This window comes from Sminthopsis crassicaudata, chromosome 1 (assembly GCF_048593235.1).
Source record: "Sminthopsis crassicaudata isolate SCR6 chromosome 1, ASM4859323v1, whole genome shotgun sequence".
Classification (NCBI taxonomy): domain Eukaryota; kingdom Metazoa; phylum Chordata; class Mammalia; order Dasyuromorphia; family Dasyuridae; genus Sminthopsis; species Sminthopsis crassicaudata.
The window spans coordinates 71,600,596-71,614,269 of record NC_133617.1 but is presented as its reverse complement, the minus strand read 5'-3'; the positions used below and the strand labels follow the sequence as shown (position 1 = coordinate 71,614,269).

Sequence of the window (13,674 nt, the reverse complement as noted above, 5' to 3'; positions counted from 1 at the left end):
CAGATGTGCATTCCGAGGCCGGTGGGGGGAGGGGGGGGCTAAGGGGGAGGTGGGAGTTTGGGGAGTTGGGGGGGGCAGGGAGCGTTTTCACGGATGCCCCGCCCCAGGGCCGGCCGGGTGCTAATGAGCCGGCGCACGCCTGGCGCGCTCCCACCGCCCTCCATCCTCCCTCCATCCTCTCCCTGGGTCCCTGCCGCTGTCTCCGGCGCCGCTCCCGAGGCTTCGGCTGCCCAAGCCCGGCCCCTGGAGAGCCAGGGCGAGGCTGTCCTCCGCCTCGTCTGACGCCGCCTGTCCCCTGCTCGGCCCTCGCCACCTGGACATCGGAACCAAGGCCGCCGGCTGGGTCTGGGACTGGCCTCCCCCTTCGAGGGACGTGGATCGGGGCCATGGAGCAGCCGTGACCCAGGTGGTGGGGATGGGGATTGGACCGTGATACGGGGTTCTCCGCGGGGCGGGGCGGGAGATGGAGAACTGTGCTCTGGGGTCGTGGGGGGAAGGGAGCTTGGGACCGCGGGGTGACGATGGGGAGAGGTGAGGGGGAGGGGGAGGCACCGTGTGTGTCTGCACGCCTGTGCGAGGGTTCGCCCACTCTCTCAGGCTACCCCCACACACACAGTGCCAGAACGACCAGTATAGCAGGGTTGGAGCTGTGGGGGAAGGGGAGCTGGCATGTTTTAGCCCTACCGACTCTTTGCATGGACAGGTCACAGCCCCTTGGAGGAAGAGGAGGCTGGGAAGGAATAACAAGCCAGATGGCCCAGCCCTTCCCAGTCTTTTCGGGTTATTTGAGGGGAAACCGGCCCTAGCTGGGCTTTGCCTCCAGCTTCCAGCGGCAGTCTTCTCCAAACACAGGCCTTTAAATCTGGGGGTGATCTCTGAGACAGCCTCAGAGGGGGGCTAGATTACTGGGGCACTTTCTGATAGTGGGGGGGGAGTGTTCTTTCAAGGGATGCCCTTCTCTCCCAGGGAATAGAAGAATAAGAGAGACCAAGGCAGGCGGGCCAGTGGCTGGACTGGTTAGACATAACAGACCCAGTAAAACCTTAAGAGGTTTGGGGTGAGGGAGAAGATGAGTCTACAGTGCCAGGAGATTGCAGGATGAGAGGCTGACTGAAGGGCACGTCTGAGGGCCTGTGTGACTGGGCCTCTCTCCCAGGCCCCCCGCCACTTCTACCCCCATCCCGATCCTGCCATGGCGAGTGGGCGGCCAGACCTGAAGAGGAGTTTCTCCATAATCCCCTGCTTCATCTTTGTGGAGGTGAGGACCATGCAGAGCAGCACAGAGGGTCTGGGGGAGAGGTTTCTGGAAGAGAAAAGATGCTCTCAGTTTGACTGTTTTCTCTTCCTGGGTCGCAACTTCTCCATCTCTGTTCTTGTAACTTCTCTCTTTGTCTCATCTCTTCCTTTTCCTGCCTTTGTCCCTTCATCTGTTCCTTCTTCCTCGGGCCCCTCCCAACCCCCCTTACCTGGAGCTCCCTCTCTCTTTCCCGGCTGTTTGTTTCTCTCCCCTCCATCCCGTTCCTGTGTCCCGCCACCCGCCCTGCCCCGGCCCGGCAGTCAGTGCTCCTGGGTGCTGTAGTACTTCTCGCCTACCGCCTGGAATACACAGACACGTTCCCAGTGCACACGCAGGGCTTCTTCTGCTATGACAGCACTTACGCCAAGCCCTACCCGGGCCCGGAGGCCGCCAGCCGAGTCCCGCCGGCTCTCATCTACCCCCTGGTCACGGCGGGGCCAGCCATCACGGTAATTCCCAAGCTCCGGAGGATGGGGGTTATGAAGGAGGAGGAGAAGGATTAAGGTAGGGCTGCCATTCCAACCTTGGTTTCTCCTCCCAGATCCTCCTTGGAGAGCTTGCCAGGGCCTTCTTCCCGGCTCCAGCCTCCACCGTGCCAGCCTTGCGGGAGAAGACCATTGTGTGTGGGGACTGCTGCCGGTTCAGCCCAGCCCTCCGAAGACTGGTCCGCTTCCTGGGTGCGGGCTTCTATTGGGACTTAGCGGGTGGGGGCAGGCGGGGCTTAGTTTGAAGGGTCTGGGGGAAGAAGGACAAGGCAAGGGCTCCAGGGCAGGGGGAGCCACTGCTCAGCCCCGAATGGACACTCATCTCCCTCTCTGCCTCCCCTTGTAGGCGTCTATTCCTTTGGCCTCTTCACCACATCCATCTTTGCCAACGCCGGGCAAGTAGTGACAGGGAATCCCACTCCACACTTCCTCTCGGTCTGCCACCCCAATTACACAGCTCTGGGCTGCCCCCCACCAGCCACTGACAAGCCTGGACTGGACCGGTATGTCACAGACCAAGGGGCCTGTGCAGCCGGCAACCCTGCCCTGGTTGCAGCTGCGCGACGTGCCTTCCCCTGCAAGGATGCGGCCCTGTGCGCATTTGCAGTCACCTACACGGCGGTGAGTCTGAGCTGCAGCTCGAGAGAGCTGAGCAAAGACCCAGACTTGGGCCCAATTTGAAACCGGGTGGTCCTTCCCCTGACTGCCCCCTCAATTAGGTTCAATTTTCCAATCCCAAAACAAGGGGTCCTGTAAAATGCCCCCGTGATCCTCTTCCTGTAAAATGCCCCTGTGATCTCTTCCTTTCCTCCTCCAGATGTATGTTACCCTGGTGTTCAGGATAAAGGGCTCCAGGCTGGTAAAACCTTCCCTCTGTCTGGCTCTGCTCTGCCCGGCCTTCCTGGTGGGAGTGGTCCGAGTGGCTGAGTACCGGAACCACTGGTCGGATGTGCTCGCTGGATTCCTGACTGGGGCAGCTATTGCCACCTTCCTGGTTAGTCTCTTTGTGGGGCTGGGCCTGGACCTCCCCTGTAGGATGCTAGTGGGAAGAGGGGTAGATTGCATAGAAGAGAGGGAAAATCCAGCCTTGGCGACAGAGATAGGATCCCCCCCTTTCCCATTTTCAGTTCTGGGTCTATGCCAGGCTTTGGTCTCTGGTGGGTAAAAGATTGGTGGCGCCCTTTATTCCTGCTCAGGTCACCTGTGTTGTCAACAAGTTCCAGAGTCGAGTGCCTCTAAGCCAGCGCACATTCAGATGGGAGGGCCTGGGCACAGTACCTGCCATTGAAAACCCCCTTGAAAAGTTAAATTCAGTCCAGGTAAGGGGCAGCTGACTGTGCCTCCCCCACATTTCTCAGTTCCTGATTTCTCTACCCAGCTGGTGAACTAGAACCTTGGGCTTCTTCCCTGGTGCCTGGTGAAGGGCAAGCTAGAGGCAGACAGTATCTTGAGAGTAGAGGTCCCCAAGTGACATTAGGGAAGCTTGAGATGGGGATAGAGATGGGCCCACTCCACCCAGTTATTCACAAACATGGTAGGAGGAGGGGGGCCCAGGTATACTACTTCTGGTAAAGGGGTGTTTTCTATATTATGGAAGTACTAACCAAACAGCCTCCTAAGACTAGTGGGGAGGGGGGTTCTGCAGATGGTTGGAGGAACAGCCATAGTATAGTGGAGAGAGAGTCAGAGGTCCCAGACTCAAATCCTGGCTTTGTTATTTATTAACTGTTTGACCAGAGGCAAATTACTTCATCTCATCAGGCCTCGGTTTCCCTATCAGTAAAATGAAGGGGTTAGACTGATTTCTAAGGCCTTTTGCTTGCCCACTCCCATCCCTGCTCCCATTTGGAGATCATGACCAGTGACCTCTAACTTGGGATCCCATCCTTGAAAAGGATGGTAAGGGGGGGGGGAAGTATGGTTAATGCTGGAAACTCTTTCTCTTCCATGTGCCCCCTCCTTTCCCATTCTACCCCCTTCATTATTGCCCTCCTGGTGTCCACCCTAACTGCGGGGGGGGCCCTCAGTCAGCTCAGGAACAGAAACAGGAGCCGCCGGGACAGGGCCAGGGGCCAAGGCTGGGGCCAGCCGGGCCACTAGCCCGCTCCCTCTGCCTGTCTGTCTCAGGAGCCCAAGACCACTGCACCCCCGCTGCAGCCTGCCCGACTCACCCCACCCAGTGAGTGAACTGCTCTTCCCCTCCCCCAGAACCTACCCGACACACCCAGCTGATATGGTCCCCCTAACTGCTCCCTGGGACCAACCCCCTCCAACCAGCCTCCCTCCTTCTCTGTGCCCCCCTTTTTTAGCCTCCACTGGCTCAAATGATGGAGTGGAAAGGGCACTGACTTGGGAATCACTCTGGATGGTCCCTAAAATACTTTCCAGCTTAAAATCTGAATAGGTTCAGGATTATTGTCAGAAAACAGCCTGGAAAAGTACCATCCCCCTCCCTCTCATCTCTAGAGCTCTTTCTATGAGTGGCTGCCAGCCCCAGCCCTATTCCCTGCTCCCTAAGCCTTCTGTGCTTTGGAGATTCCCACCCCAGCCTTGCACTTGCCTGTTTTCCCAGAGTTGCAGAGCTGTACCCGTCGGGGCCACCTGATCCCCAGCTGTGTGTCTTCCCGGGCCCCCCCGATGTGTTCTTCCCCTCGTGTTCCCCGCGCTCGAGTGAGGTCTGAGCCGACATTGCCTGCCATGACCCCTGGGCCCAGCCAGGGCCCTCCACCATCCCCTGGACCATCTGTGGCCGGTGGGGGCGGAGGTGGGGGTGGCCGGGGCCGAAAGTTGCTGCTGCCCACTCCTCTGCTGCGGGACCTATACACCCTCAGTGGACTCTATCCCTCCCCCTTCCATCGGGACAGCTTCAGCCCCTACCTGTTTGCCAGCCGGGACCACCTGCTGTGAGCTCAGGTTCCTAGATCCTGAGAATTTCTGGCCCCAGAAACCCCCTGGAGTCAGATGTTCTCAGGCCTTGTCTTTGTGTCTCCCGTGTGCCTGTGTATGAATGAGTGTGTGTGGGTGTATGGTGTGTATGTCCCCACTAGTCAATCCCACCTGGGGATGGGGATAGATAGAGAATTTAAGGAAAGTCCAGGTCAGAGTGGGTACCCCGTCTAGCTGGATGGGCCCCAGAAGAGTCTTCATCGCCAGATCTGGGGAAATTTAGGACTGGGAAAGCTGAGAGGGGAGACCCTCCATTGTCCCAAGGTCTGGGGGGGGGGCAGAAGTTCCTCTTTCTAGACAAAAAGTTCATAGAAATAACCTTCGACCTCTTACTGTATCTTGAGGGCCTCCATGTCTCAGAATTGGAATGGTGGTTGGGACAGTGTGATTCCAGCCAATGAGAAAGTCCATGTTTCTGAGACCTGAGAATGGGGGAAGGGGACATGGGGAGGAAGGCAGGACACCGGCAACTGAGTGTTCTTGGTATCTAAGAATTACAGGGAATCTCGGTGCTTGCCAGGGTGGAGCCCTAGACATCTCAGAAGCCAATAATGGGTAATATTCCTAGTGATGGACCCTAGGTATCTGGACATTCTTGGGGCTGGGATTGGGGTACAGGGAAGGCAGTTTCAGCCCATGGGAGCCTCTTCTGACTGTTCTAAGACTACAGCCCTCTTTAGACAGCAGGATGAAGAAAGGAAGCGGTGAATCTGACCTGGTGGGGTGGCATTGGATTGTCAGCCACGTTTCTCATTTTCTTCCCGTTGCAAGGTCCTTTGAAGGGGCAGTTCCTACCCAACCCTGATAGTCTCCCCTACCCTCCCAGCCAGGCTGGGTACTTCACCTTATTCCCCTCCAGAGTCCCTCAATTCCAGTCACCTTAGTGACCCTAAACTCTGAGTTCTTCTCTAGCCACCAGTGCTTCTTCTCTGTGCTCTGGGACTAAAGTGGGGAAAAGGGAGAGGGGGAGCAGTCTCTGAGGTTGGGGTTTTGTCTCTCCCAAGTGCCCCATCCCTCCCTTCCTGGATTTGTTGGGGTTAGGGTTGAGGGAGGGGATTCACTTTTTGCACCTAAGGTCATAGTCTTGTGATGGAGATGGGAGAGAAGGGAGTGTAGGATACCTCCACACTGCTATAGCTTTTATGCCCTGCTTCCTCATTTCTGCCTCCATAAAAAAAACAAAAGCAACTTTTTCCCTTCCCTGCTGGCTGTGCAGTCCCAGAGCACACTGCTCCCAGCAGGCCCGCCCCTGCCCAAGGGAAGCTAAAGGGGCAGCAGAGAGACCTCTCCTCCACTCCCAGTTTCGAAGCCTTTAATAAAAGATCTGTTTGTATCAGAAACACCCCAGCATCTGTTTCCTCTGTGCCACAAGAGTACCATGTGACTATTCTCTCAACCGTGCGCCTGTGTGGTGTGTGAAAATGGCGTGTGAACAAAAGGGTCTGGAACAGACCTGAGCCAGTGAGGAATGCACCCCCGTCCCTCCAGACTGTCCCCGCTCCTAGTCAGCCCTTCGGCCATGAAGAAACGTCCTGCTGTCCTGGCCCCTGAGTCTGTCTCCTCCAGCCTTTACTGGGAGCTGCTCCAAAAGCAAAACGTGCTCTTAAGTCCCTATTGTAAATGAACCAAGCTTCTGCAGGGGTTTTTGGGGGCTTTAAAGTGAGCTGCGATAAGGACAGATGTTGCCCCCTCCCACCTGATGTGGACCACTCTGGGCTCCTGTAAAATGAGAGACTGAATGGCCCCATCTCCTAGGTCATTCTGACTGAAGTTCTAAGCTTGTCAGGTGGAAGTTAACAGGTCTCTGCCTTTGGGAACCCCATCCCACCTCAGTCTCACAGTCTCTGTATCTCACCCACCTAGGTCTTAGTCATGTGCAGACCTGGACATCCCCAAAGACGAGGTCACAGTCACAGATACAGAATCACCGATTTTGGGGGGAGGTGCTTGGTCTGTGCCCCACTCCACATTACCAGGGCTCCTTGATTGGGGATGGGAGCAGGAAGTGATTGAGGCCCTGTTGCTTTGACCTGCCACCCTGGCGGGCAACTAGAACCCATGTGCATAGCCTTTCTTCCCGCCCCCTCCCCCGCCAAGAAAGGAGGCGCGGGGGCGTGGCCAGGACAGGCGTGGGAGGTGGAAGGGAGTAAGCCTTACTAGGGTCAGGGCAGCCTCCCCAGGCCCGGCGGTCCGGGCTTCCGGAGGCTGCTCTGGGCCGCGCCCCCTTCTTTGAACTCGGGTTGCATGATTAAAGGCAGACTGACTTGGGGGGATCAGGAAGGGAGAAACCCGTTTGGGTTGGAGGCTTCCCGGAGATGAGGGTTATCAAGGGGGGGTGCCCTCTGTGTGGTCTTCACCTGCGCCCCGAGCCCAGTTCCAGTCCCTCAACTATAGGGCGGGGTGGGGAAGGAAGAGGAAGGGGGCCCTGTGGTACGGCGGCTTTTCCAGAAAACAGATTTCTGGAGGGAGGGTGGGGCGGGGAGCTGGGCCGGGCCGGGAGGGGGCAGCTCAGGATTCTCCCGGGATCCGAAGACAAAGGGTGAGTTCGCCCCCGGCCCTCCACTCATCCTGACCCCACGAACCCACTCTCCCAGGACCTTGGTCCTTGACCTCAGAATCCCCAATTTTCTATAGCTTGGGCCTCTTCTCAATCAGACACCGAACTTTTGCCCCCCTCCCAGAACCAACCCCCTCCAGGCCTTGATTCCCCTAACTCAGAACTTCCCAGTCACTGGAGTTTCAGAATCCGTCAGGGTCCTGGCTGGGCCTTCCCGCTGGAGCCCCCTATTTCACGGAAGGCTAGAGTGAAACCTGCCCCTATTCTGAAGTGCATCTCTGCATACTTTTCTCCTATTTGAACCAAGGTTTTCTCTCAGTTTCAGGATTCCCCATGTCTCCTCTCCCTTCCCCCCCACAGTAATTACCCGGACTTCTTTCCTCCCCTCTCTTCCTCTCCACTGCCCCTGTCCTATCGAGATCCCTCAGTATCCTCCCAAGTCCGGGAAGGTGGAGCCGGGAGCTATCCGTGGTTCTGAAGTCGGGCCCGAGGCTGGAGTAAGGGTTGCGGGACTGCCCCGCCCTTGTTCACAGCTCCGCCCCCAGGGTGTCCGGGGCCGGAGATTTGGAGAGGGCTAGAGGTTCGAAAGTCTTGGAGAAATATCTTGGGTGATAGAAAAGGGAAGGGGGACTCTGAAAAGTTGGACTAGGTAACAATGCACTGTAGAGGTTCTGGGGATGAAAGATATTCCTTTTCAGACATGAGTTGGACTGAATTTCCTCTGAGGTCCGTTCCAACTTTTAGATTCTGGATCTCAGGGCTTCAGGAACCAGAAGGGAAAGGGTTGGCCCCTGGGGTCCTGGAAGAGAATTCCAAGGGTGAAGTGCCCATCTGATTAATTGCTGAAGGGGTGGGAAGGAGTGGGAGTGAGCCTGGTTTAGCCAGGAGGTCTGGGGATCTGGATAAGAGGTCCTTGGGGCCAACGTTCTGAAGTACAACTGGATCCCAAGGTGGGCTCTGGGTTCCGAAGTCAGATTGGGCTTGGACCAGACCCAGTTTGCATTGTGACCACAAGCTTGCAGGGGCTCAAAGCTGCTATTGCTATTGCCACTGACCAGTGTGGCCAAGGAGAACTCCCTGCCCAGGCTCTCCCCCACTGGCTGGTCCCCTGCGATGACGGGTATTCTTGGGTAGATAATACTGATGGCGCTGTTATTGCTTGAGAATACACGATGTCTAGGGGAGACATCTTCACCGACCCCTGAATCCCCAGTGCCCTCCAAAAAAGAGAGAATCTGGTCAGGGAAGGAGGACCTAGAGGGTGAGGTGGGATGTCTTTCTAATCTTTATATCTCCCTCTCCATTTCCCCCTCCCCTCTTTTCCACTTTCTCTCCATCTCCCACTGCCAACACACATATTATTCTCTGCAACTTCCTAGCTTCTTTACCCATTCAGAGTAAAAAATCCTTGCCATGGCTTGGGATGAATCAAGAAATAGCAGTCTCTGAGAAAGGAGAAAGAAAGGGGAAGAATGAGCGCCTTTCCTCCTCTAATACATTCCTGTTAACCCACCCAAAACACATCTATAAGAGGCTGAGGGTGTCTGTGTATGTCTTTTTACTTCTGTGTATCTGTGTGAATGTAGGTAGGGGGAGGAGAGCTAAACTTGCAGGCTGAGGGTATTGCCCAGGACTGGGCATGTGTGAAGGGGGGGGATGGAAAGAGGGAGGCTGAGCAAAGCCTTTGGACAGAGGGTGTCTCAAGGCCCACGGAGTGGGAGATGGGGTGGTAATAGCACTGAGCCTGTAGATTGTTGAGGGGTCCTGATAGAATGTGTGTTTATGTGCTTTGTTGCCACTGCTCTGCTGCTGCTGCTGCTGTTTCCTGGTCTCAGAAGCCTCCACCCACCTGGGATCTCCTAGCAACAGCCTCTCTGTGGTTGCCAGGCAATAGTGCTGGGTTGGGGGGTGATTGACAGAGGGAAGATGGACAAGCTGAAGCTGTGGATGATGCTGGGCAAAGAAGCTGAGCCAAAACCATTCGCCTATCTCTCTTTCATCTCCCACTCCCCGGGGCATTGGAGTGCTGTTCCAGTCTGTGGTCTACAGTCTCTAGGATTTCTGGAACATAAAACATTCCTCCCATCTGCTCCCAGAGCCTGGAACAACAACTTGTGTCTCAGAAAACCATCCTCACACACATACATTTATTCACATGTGCCTTACTGACCATTAATATCTGGAATGACCCCCTTTGCGTGTGTACACATATGCACATATATATATATATACATATATATATATATGTATATATATATATATATATATACATATATATATATGTATATATGCCCCAAGTCAAAAGAATTCTAAAACCATATAGTTCCTGTAGCATGTATGATAGGATTAGAATCTGGAAGAGAATTTGAGGACCACTAGTCCCTCTCATTTTACAGATGAGGAAAGGGAATAGGGAAAGAATTTGTTCAAAATCATACCATGAATCCCAGCTCTGCTGTTTTACTTGTGACCTTGGGAAAGCCACACTGGCCCTTCAGGGACCTCAGTTTTCTCATCTGTAAAGTAATAGCTTCTAAGTATATTGTGTCTGTGTGTGGTGAAATAAGTAGCAAAACTCAGGTCCATTTTAGGTCATTCAGTCCATGGTACTGATGGGCCAAGGAATCCCTGGGAACAGAACTCTGCTCAGAAATCATTCTTGTCCATGAGTGGGGAAAAGGAAAAGAAAAAAGGGAGAGAGTAGAGAGAGGAATGGGAAGACAAAAAGGAGAAAGAAAAGAGAAGAAACTCAGTGTTGGAATTCAGAGACTCCTCATCCAATCCATTCCTTACATGAAATCTTCTCTATGACAGTCACTCCAAAATGGTGAATAAATCTAATCCTTTTTCATTAAGTACTTGCATTCAACTTTGGTTATCCCCAAGTCTTTCTTCTCCAGGCAAAACAGTCCCAGTTGCTTCAACTGAGTTGTATACATTGTAATCTATAATCTCTTCACCTCCTCTCAATTTGTAAATTGATACCAGAATTGGAAACAATATCCAGATGTGATTTGACTAAAACAGATCTCTACTTCCCCATTCCAGACACTATGTCTTTATGAATGCATTCTCCCATTGTCTGTAGAACATATTTTTGTCTTATTTCATGACTAGTTCATTACAATATAGAGATCCTTTTTATATTTACAGTTGCCTAGGTATACTTCTTTTAACCAGTTCTTGGGCGTTTGATTTTTGAAGCCCAAGTCTAGGACTTTACATGAAATTTCATTTGTCTAAATTGGGTTAATTGTTCTAATTTGTTGGGATCTTTTGAGATTCTAATTTTATTATCCAACATGGAATTTTCCTACCAGCACAAATATTTTCTGAAATAATACAAGTCATTATTTAAAGCACTGAATAACAAAACGCCAAGGACAGAACCCTGGCACACAAATACATTAAGGGCTATTTTTTGGGTCTGGTTGTTCAACCAGTTCTAAATCCAACCAATTATAAAAATCTCTAACCCATAATTCTCCATTTTGTCCATAAAGTCAGCATGAAACATTGTCAGATGCTCAGCTTGAAATCTAGATGCAGCATTCCCCTTTTCTGCCTGCTTAGTATCCCTCTCAAAAATAGAAATGTGGTTAGTCTGGCATGACCTGTGTTTGATAAAACTATGCCATCTCTTAATGATCATTGCTTCTCTTTCTCACAATCATTCCTTTAATGTATAACTCAGGCGAACATAGTTATCATCCTGTGTAACACAGGACATTGAAGTACTAAAGCAATTCTCAGTCACCTGTTTTGCTTTCTTAATAATATCTTATTACTATCATGGATATAGTGTCTTCTATGTGCCAGTGACTGTGCTAAGAACTTAACATAAATTATCTAATTTGATCCTCATAACAACTCTGCTAGGTAGTTACTAATATGCCGATTTTACAGATGAGGGAACTGAGGCAAATAGAGGTCAAGTGACAGTAGTAAATGTCCATGACTGTATTTGAACTCAGGGTTTACTGACTCCAGGTTGCTCTAGCCCCACTGTGCCACCTAGTTGCAACCTATAGGAAGGCAGGATATTATTAATTAGCAAATGAGACAACGTAATATGTTATTTTCCCACCAGATGGCACACTGTTCTAGCCAACAGTCAAGTGGTCACGGAAATGAGGCTCCCATAAGTAGGCCTGTAAGGCTTCATTTGAGAGTTCAGAGTAGCTTAAACACACACACACACACACACACACACACACACACACACACACACAGGATTCAAAATTCATGCTATAAAAGTGAAATGTTGCTAAGAAAGATATATTTTTAAATGGTGAAGTACAATTAAATAACTATACTCATAGAATTTATAGAATTCATCCTGAGTTCTAAGTTAATCTAGGAGTATGTTTGAAAAGCTTCTCATTAATTAACAAAATTACAGCATAATAAACCAAGCTCAGAATCTCCAACAAAGTTCATTAGGTATTTAATGAACTGAATAAACTTATTTTCCAATAGTAATTACATACCTATATATTAAATCTCTTGGATTAAATAAATATAAAAGTTAACAAATATGAAATTGGTAATAAAACATAGTTATTTACATTGACTTCTCTTCATTTCTGAGAATACGAACTCATACCACTTATTTTATTCGATGCTAAATAAGTATTCTCTTCACGAAAATCTTCATCTTTATAAGGTAAAGATTATTATAATCAGAAACAAAGATCCCTCAATTGTGTTTCTCTATGTCTAATCCAGTTTCTGTCTAGGCTCATTAGCTTTTTTCAGGCCGTAATCTGAATGTTATCTTAAAGCTGCCATTTCCACAATATTTTATTTGGGTCTTAAGAGTCTTTTGAAACATATGTTACAATAGAAAAAGCTATGGTTTGCCATGTTTCTGTCCCATATGTGAAATTTCTTCCTTGAGAGAACAACTCTTTACAATGACTTTGAGATCACATACAGTTCTCTATATATGACTCCATGAAACCTTTTTTTGCCACTTAGTTTATTTAATATAGCAAAAATCCAAGGAAAAAGGTTTTAGTGCTTTTACATTAACATTCTTCTTAAACCATACCCTTGAACTCCTCTTGTACTCACAGATGAGAATTTAGGAAAGGAAAAATTTACATTACAGTTGATCCCCAGATAGGAACAGCAAAAGCAATGGAAAAACCAAATGTGCTGGAAGATGAAGGTTTCCCCCCCCAAAAAAAAAAATGTCCAGCTTTGTCTACTCAATCACGTTATCCATTCAGTCTGACTTGTGGAACCATCTGGATAACCTTGCAGCATTCATCTCAAATAGTTAATGTCCCCAGCAGTTGGATTCCCAGGCCCAAAGTAACCCTTCTTGTCTCTGGTATGTCTCAAGACAGGCACTCTGTCCTTGTCTTGGATCATGGGAAATCCCTTCCAGGAATTCTCAATTCCAAAGGAAAAGGCAAAAAAAAGGTAAAAAGAGTAAAGGTAGTATATGCCCCCAAATAGAAACTCAACATTTTCTTTCTCATTTTCCTCAGTTCAATCATTTTGTGAACATACAGGGTAGTCCCAGTCTTTTTATGATAGGGTTGGGATGAGAAAGCTTAGTGATGGTTCCTGAGAAATATTGCCCCAGACACTTACTAGTTGTGTGACTAAGGTCAAGTCACTTAACTTCTGTCTGTCTTGGTTACTATCACCTAGGTTCTGCAATGAATAACATAAGAGATGAGTGTGTAAGATGAATACCAACTTACAAATATACTCTAGAATTCTGACAGGAATCAGGGTTAATATGGGAGAGTTTGGAGTTTAAGCCTTTTGAATTTTAGAAACATAAGCCCCTCTACAATCCTGCATCATCTCTCAGTTTTTTTTTCCATTCTGTTTAAAAGATCATTGTTCAATAATCATATCTGATAATTCTTAAAAAAAAAAAACCCTTGGGTATAGACCATTCAAACATGGTGACAAATTCATTGAGGACTGACCAATGTTACCATGTTTCAACATCTTGTAAACCACATGTATTTTATATTTTCCAGTTTGAAAAAAATTTCTTCTTAGAGAAAACAGAAGCAAAATGAGAGTTGGTTATTTCTTCCTTCTCTTTGTTATTCATGTCCACTTCAAAGAGGAGTTTTATCCTCAACCTAGCCTTAAAGATTTAAAGAAAAGAATATTATTAACCACATTTTTGAAGATGGTATGTGTTCATTTAAAACTCATTTAATTTTAATTATGGGGATAGTGCTGCATTCAAATTTGGAAAACACAACAGTGGCCATTGGTTTGAAAAACATCCATTTACATCCCACTCCCCAAGAAGACCAATGCCAAAGAATGTTCAAATTATTAAACAATTGAACTCAACCAAGATTATGCTTAAGATTCTTCAAGCTAGGCTTCAGCAATATGTGAACCGAGAA

At 49.7% G+C, this 13,674-nt stretch overlaps 1 protein-coding gene across 4 annotated transcripts; it reads left to right on the top strand.

Annotated features, from left to right (window-relative positions):
* The first annotated feature begins 135 nt into the window (after positions 1 to 135).
* On the top strand, positions 136 to 6,068 carry PLPPR2 (phospholipid phosphatase related 2). 4 transcript variants are annotated; one of them, XM_074311403.1, is made up of 9 exons: positions 136 to 406; positions 1,157 to 1,258; positions 1,558 to 1,746; positions 1,839 to 1,974; positions 2,129 to 2,403; positions 2,600 to 2,776; positions 2,979 to 3,101; positions 3,910 to 3,961; positions 4,355 to 6,068. In XM_074311403.1, exons 2-9 carry the CDS (start codon positions 1,193 to 1,195, stop codon positions 4,687 to 4,689), a joined length of 1,353 nt encoding a protein of 450 aa, XP_074167504.1. In that variant the 5' UTR covers positions 136 to 406; positions 1,157 to 1,192; the 3' UTR covers positions 4,690 to 6,068. The 4 variants fall into 4 exon arrangements, with proteins under 4 accessions (XP_074167504.1, XP_074167493.1, XP_074167511.1 ...); XM_074311392.1 differs by having other exon boundaries at positions 208 to 406; positions 967 to 1,258; XM_074311410.1 differs by having other exon boundaries at positions 208 to 406; positions 967 to 1,258; positions 3,810 to 3,961; positions 4,355 to 4,574.
* Positions 6,069 to 13,674: the final 7,606 nt, after the last annotated feature.

Excerpts from the sequence above, each read along its gene's own strand:
- PLPPR2 (XM_074311403.1), top strand. The coding sequence starts at position 1,193 with ATGGCGAGTGGGCGGCCAGACCTGAAGAGGAGTTTCTCCATAATCCCC. Across the intron at positions 2,777-2,978 it reads CAGCTATTGCCACCTTCCTG|GTCACCTGTGTTGTCAACAA; the intron begins GTTAGTCTCTTT and ends ATTCCTGCTCAG. Across the intron at positions 3,102-3,909 it reads AAAAGTTAAATTCAGTCCAG|GAGCCCAAGACCACTGCACC; the intron begins GTAAGGGGCAGC and ends TGTCTGTCTCAG.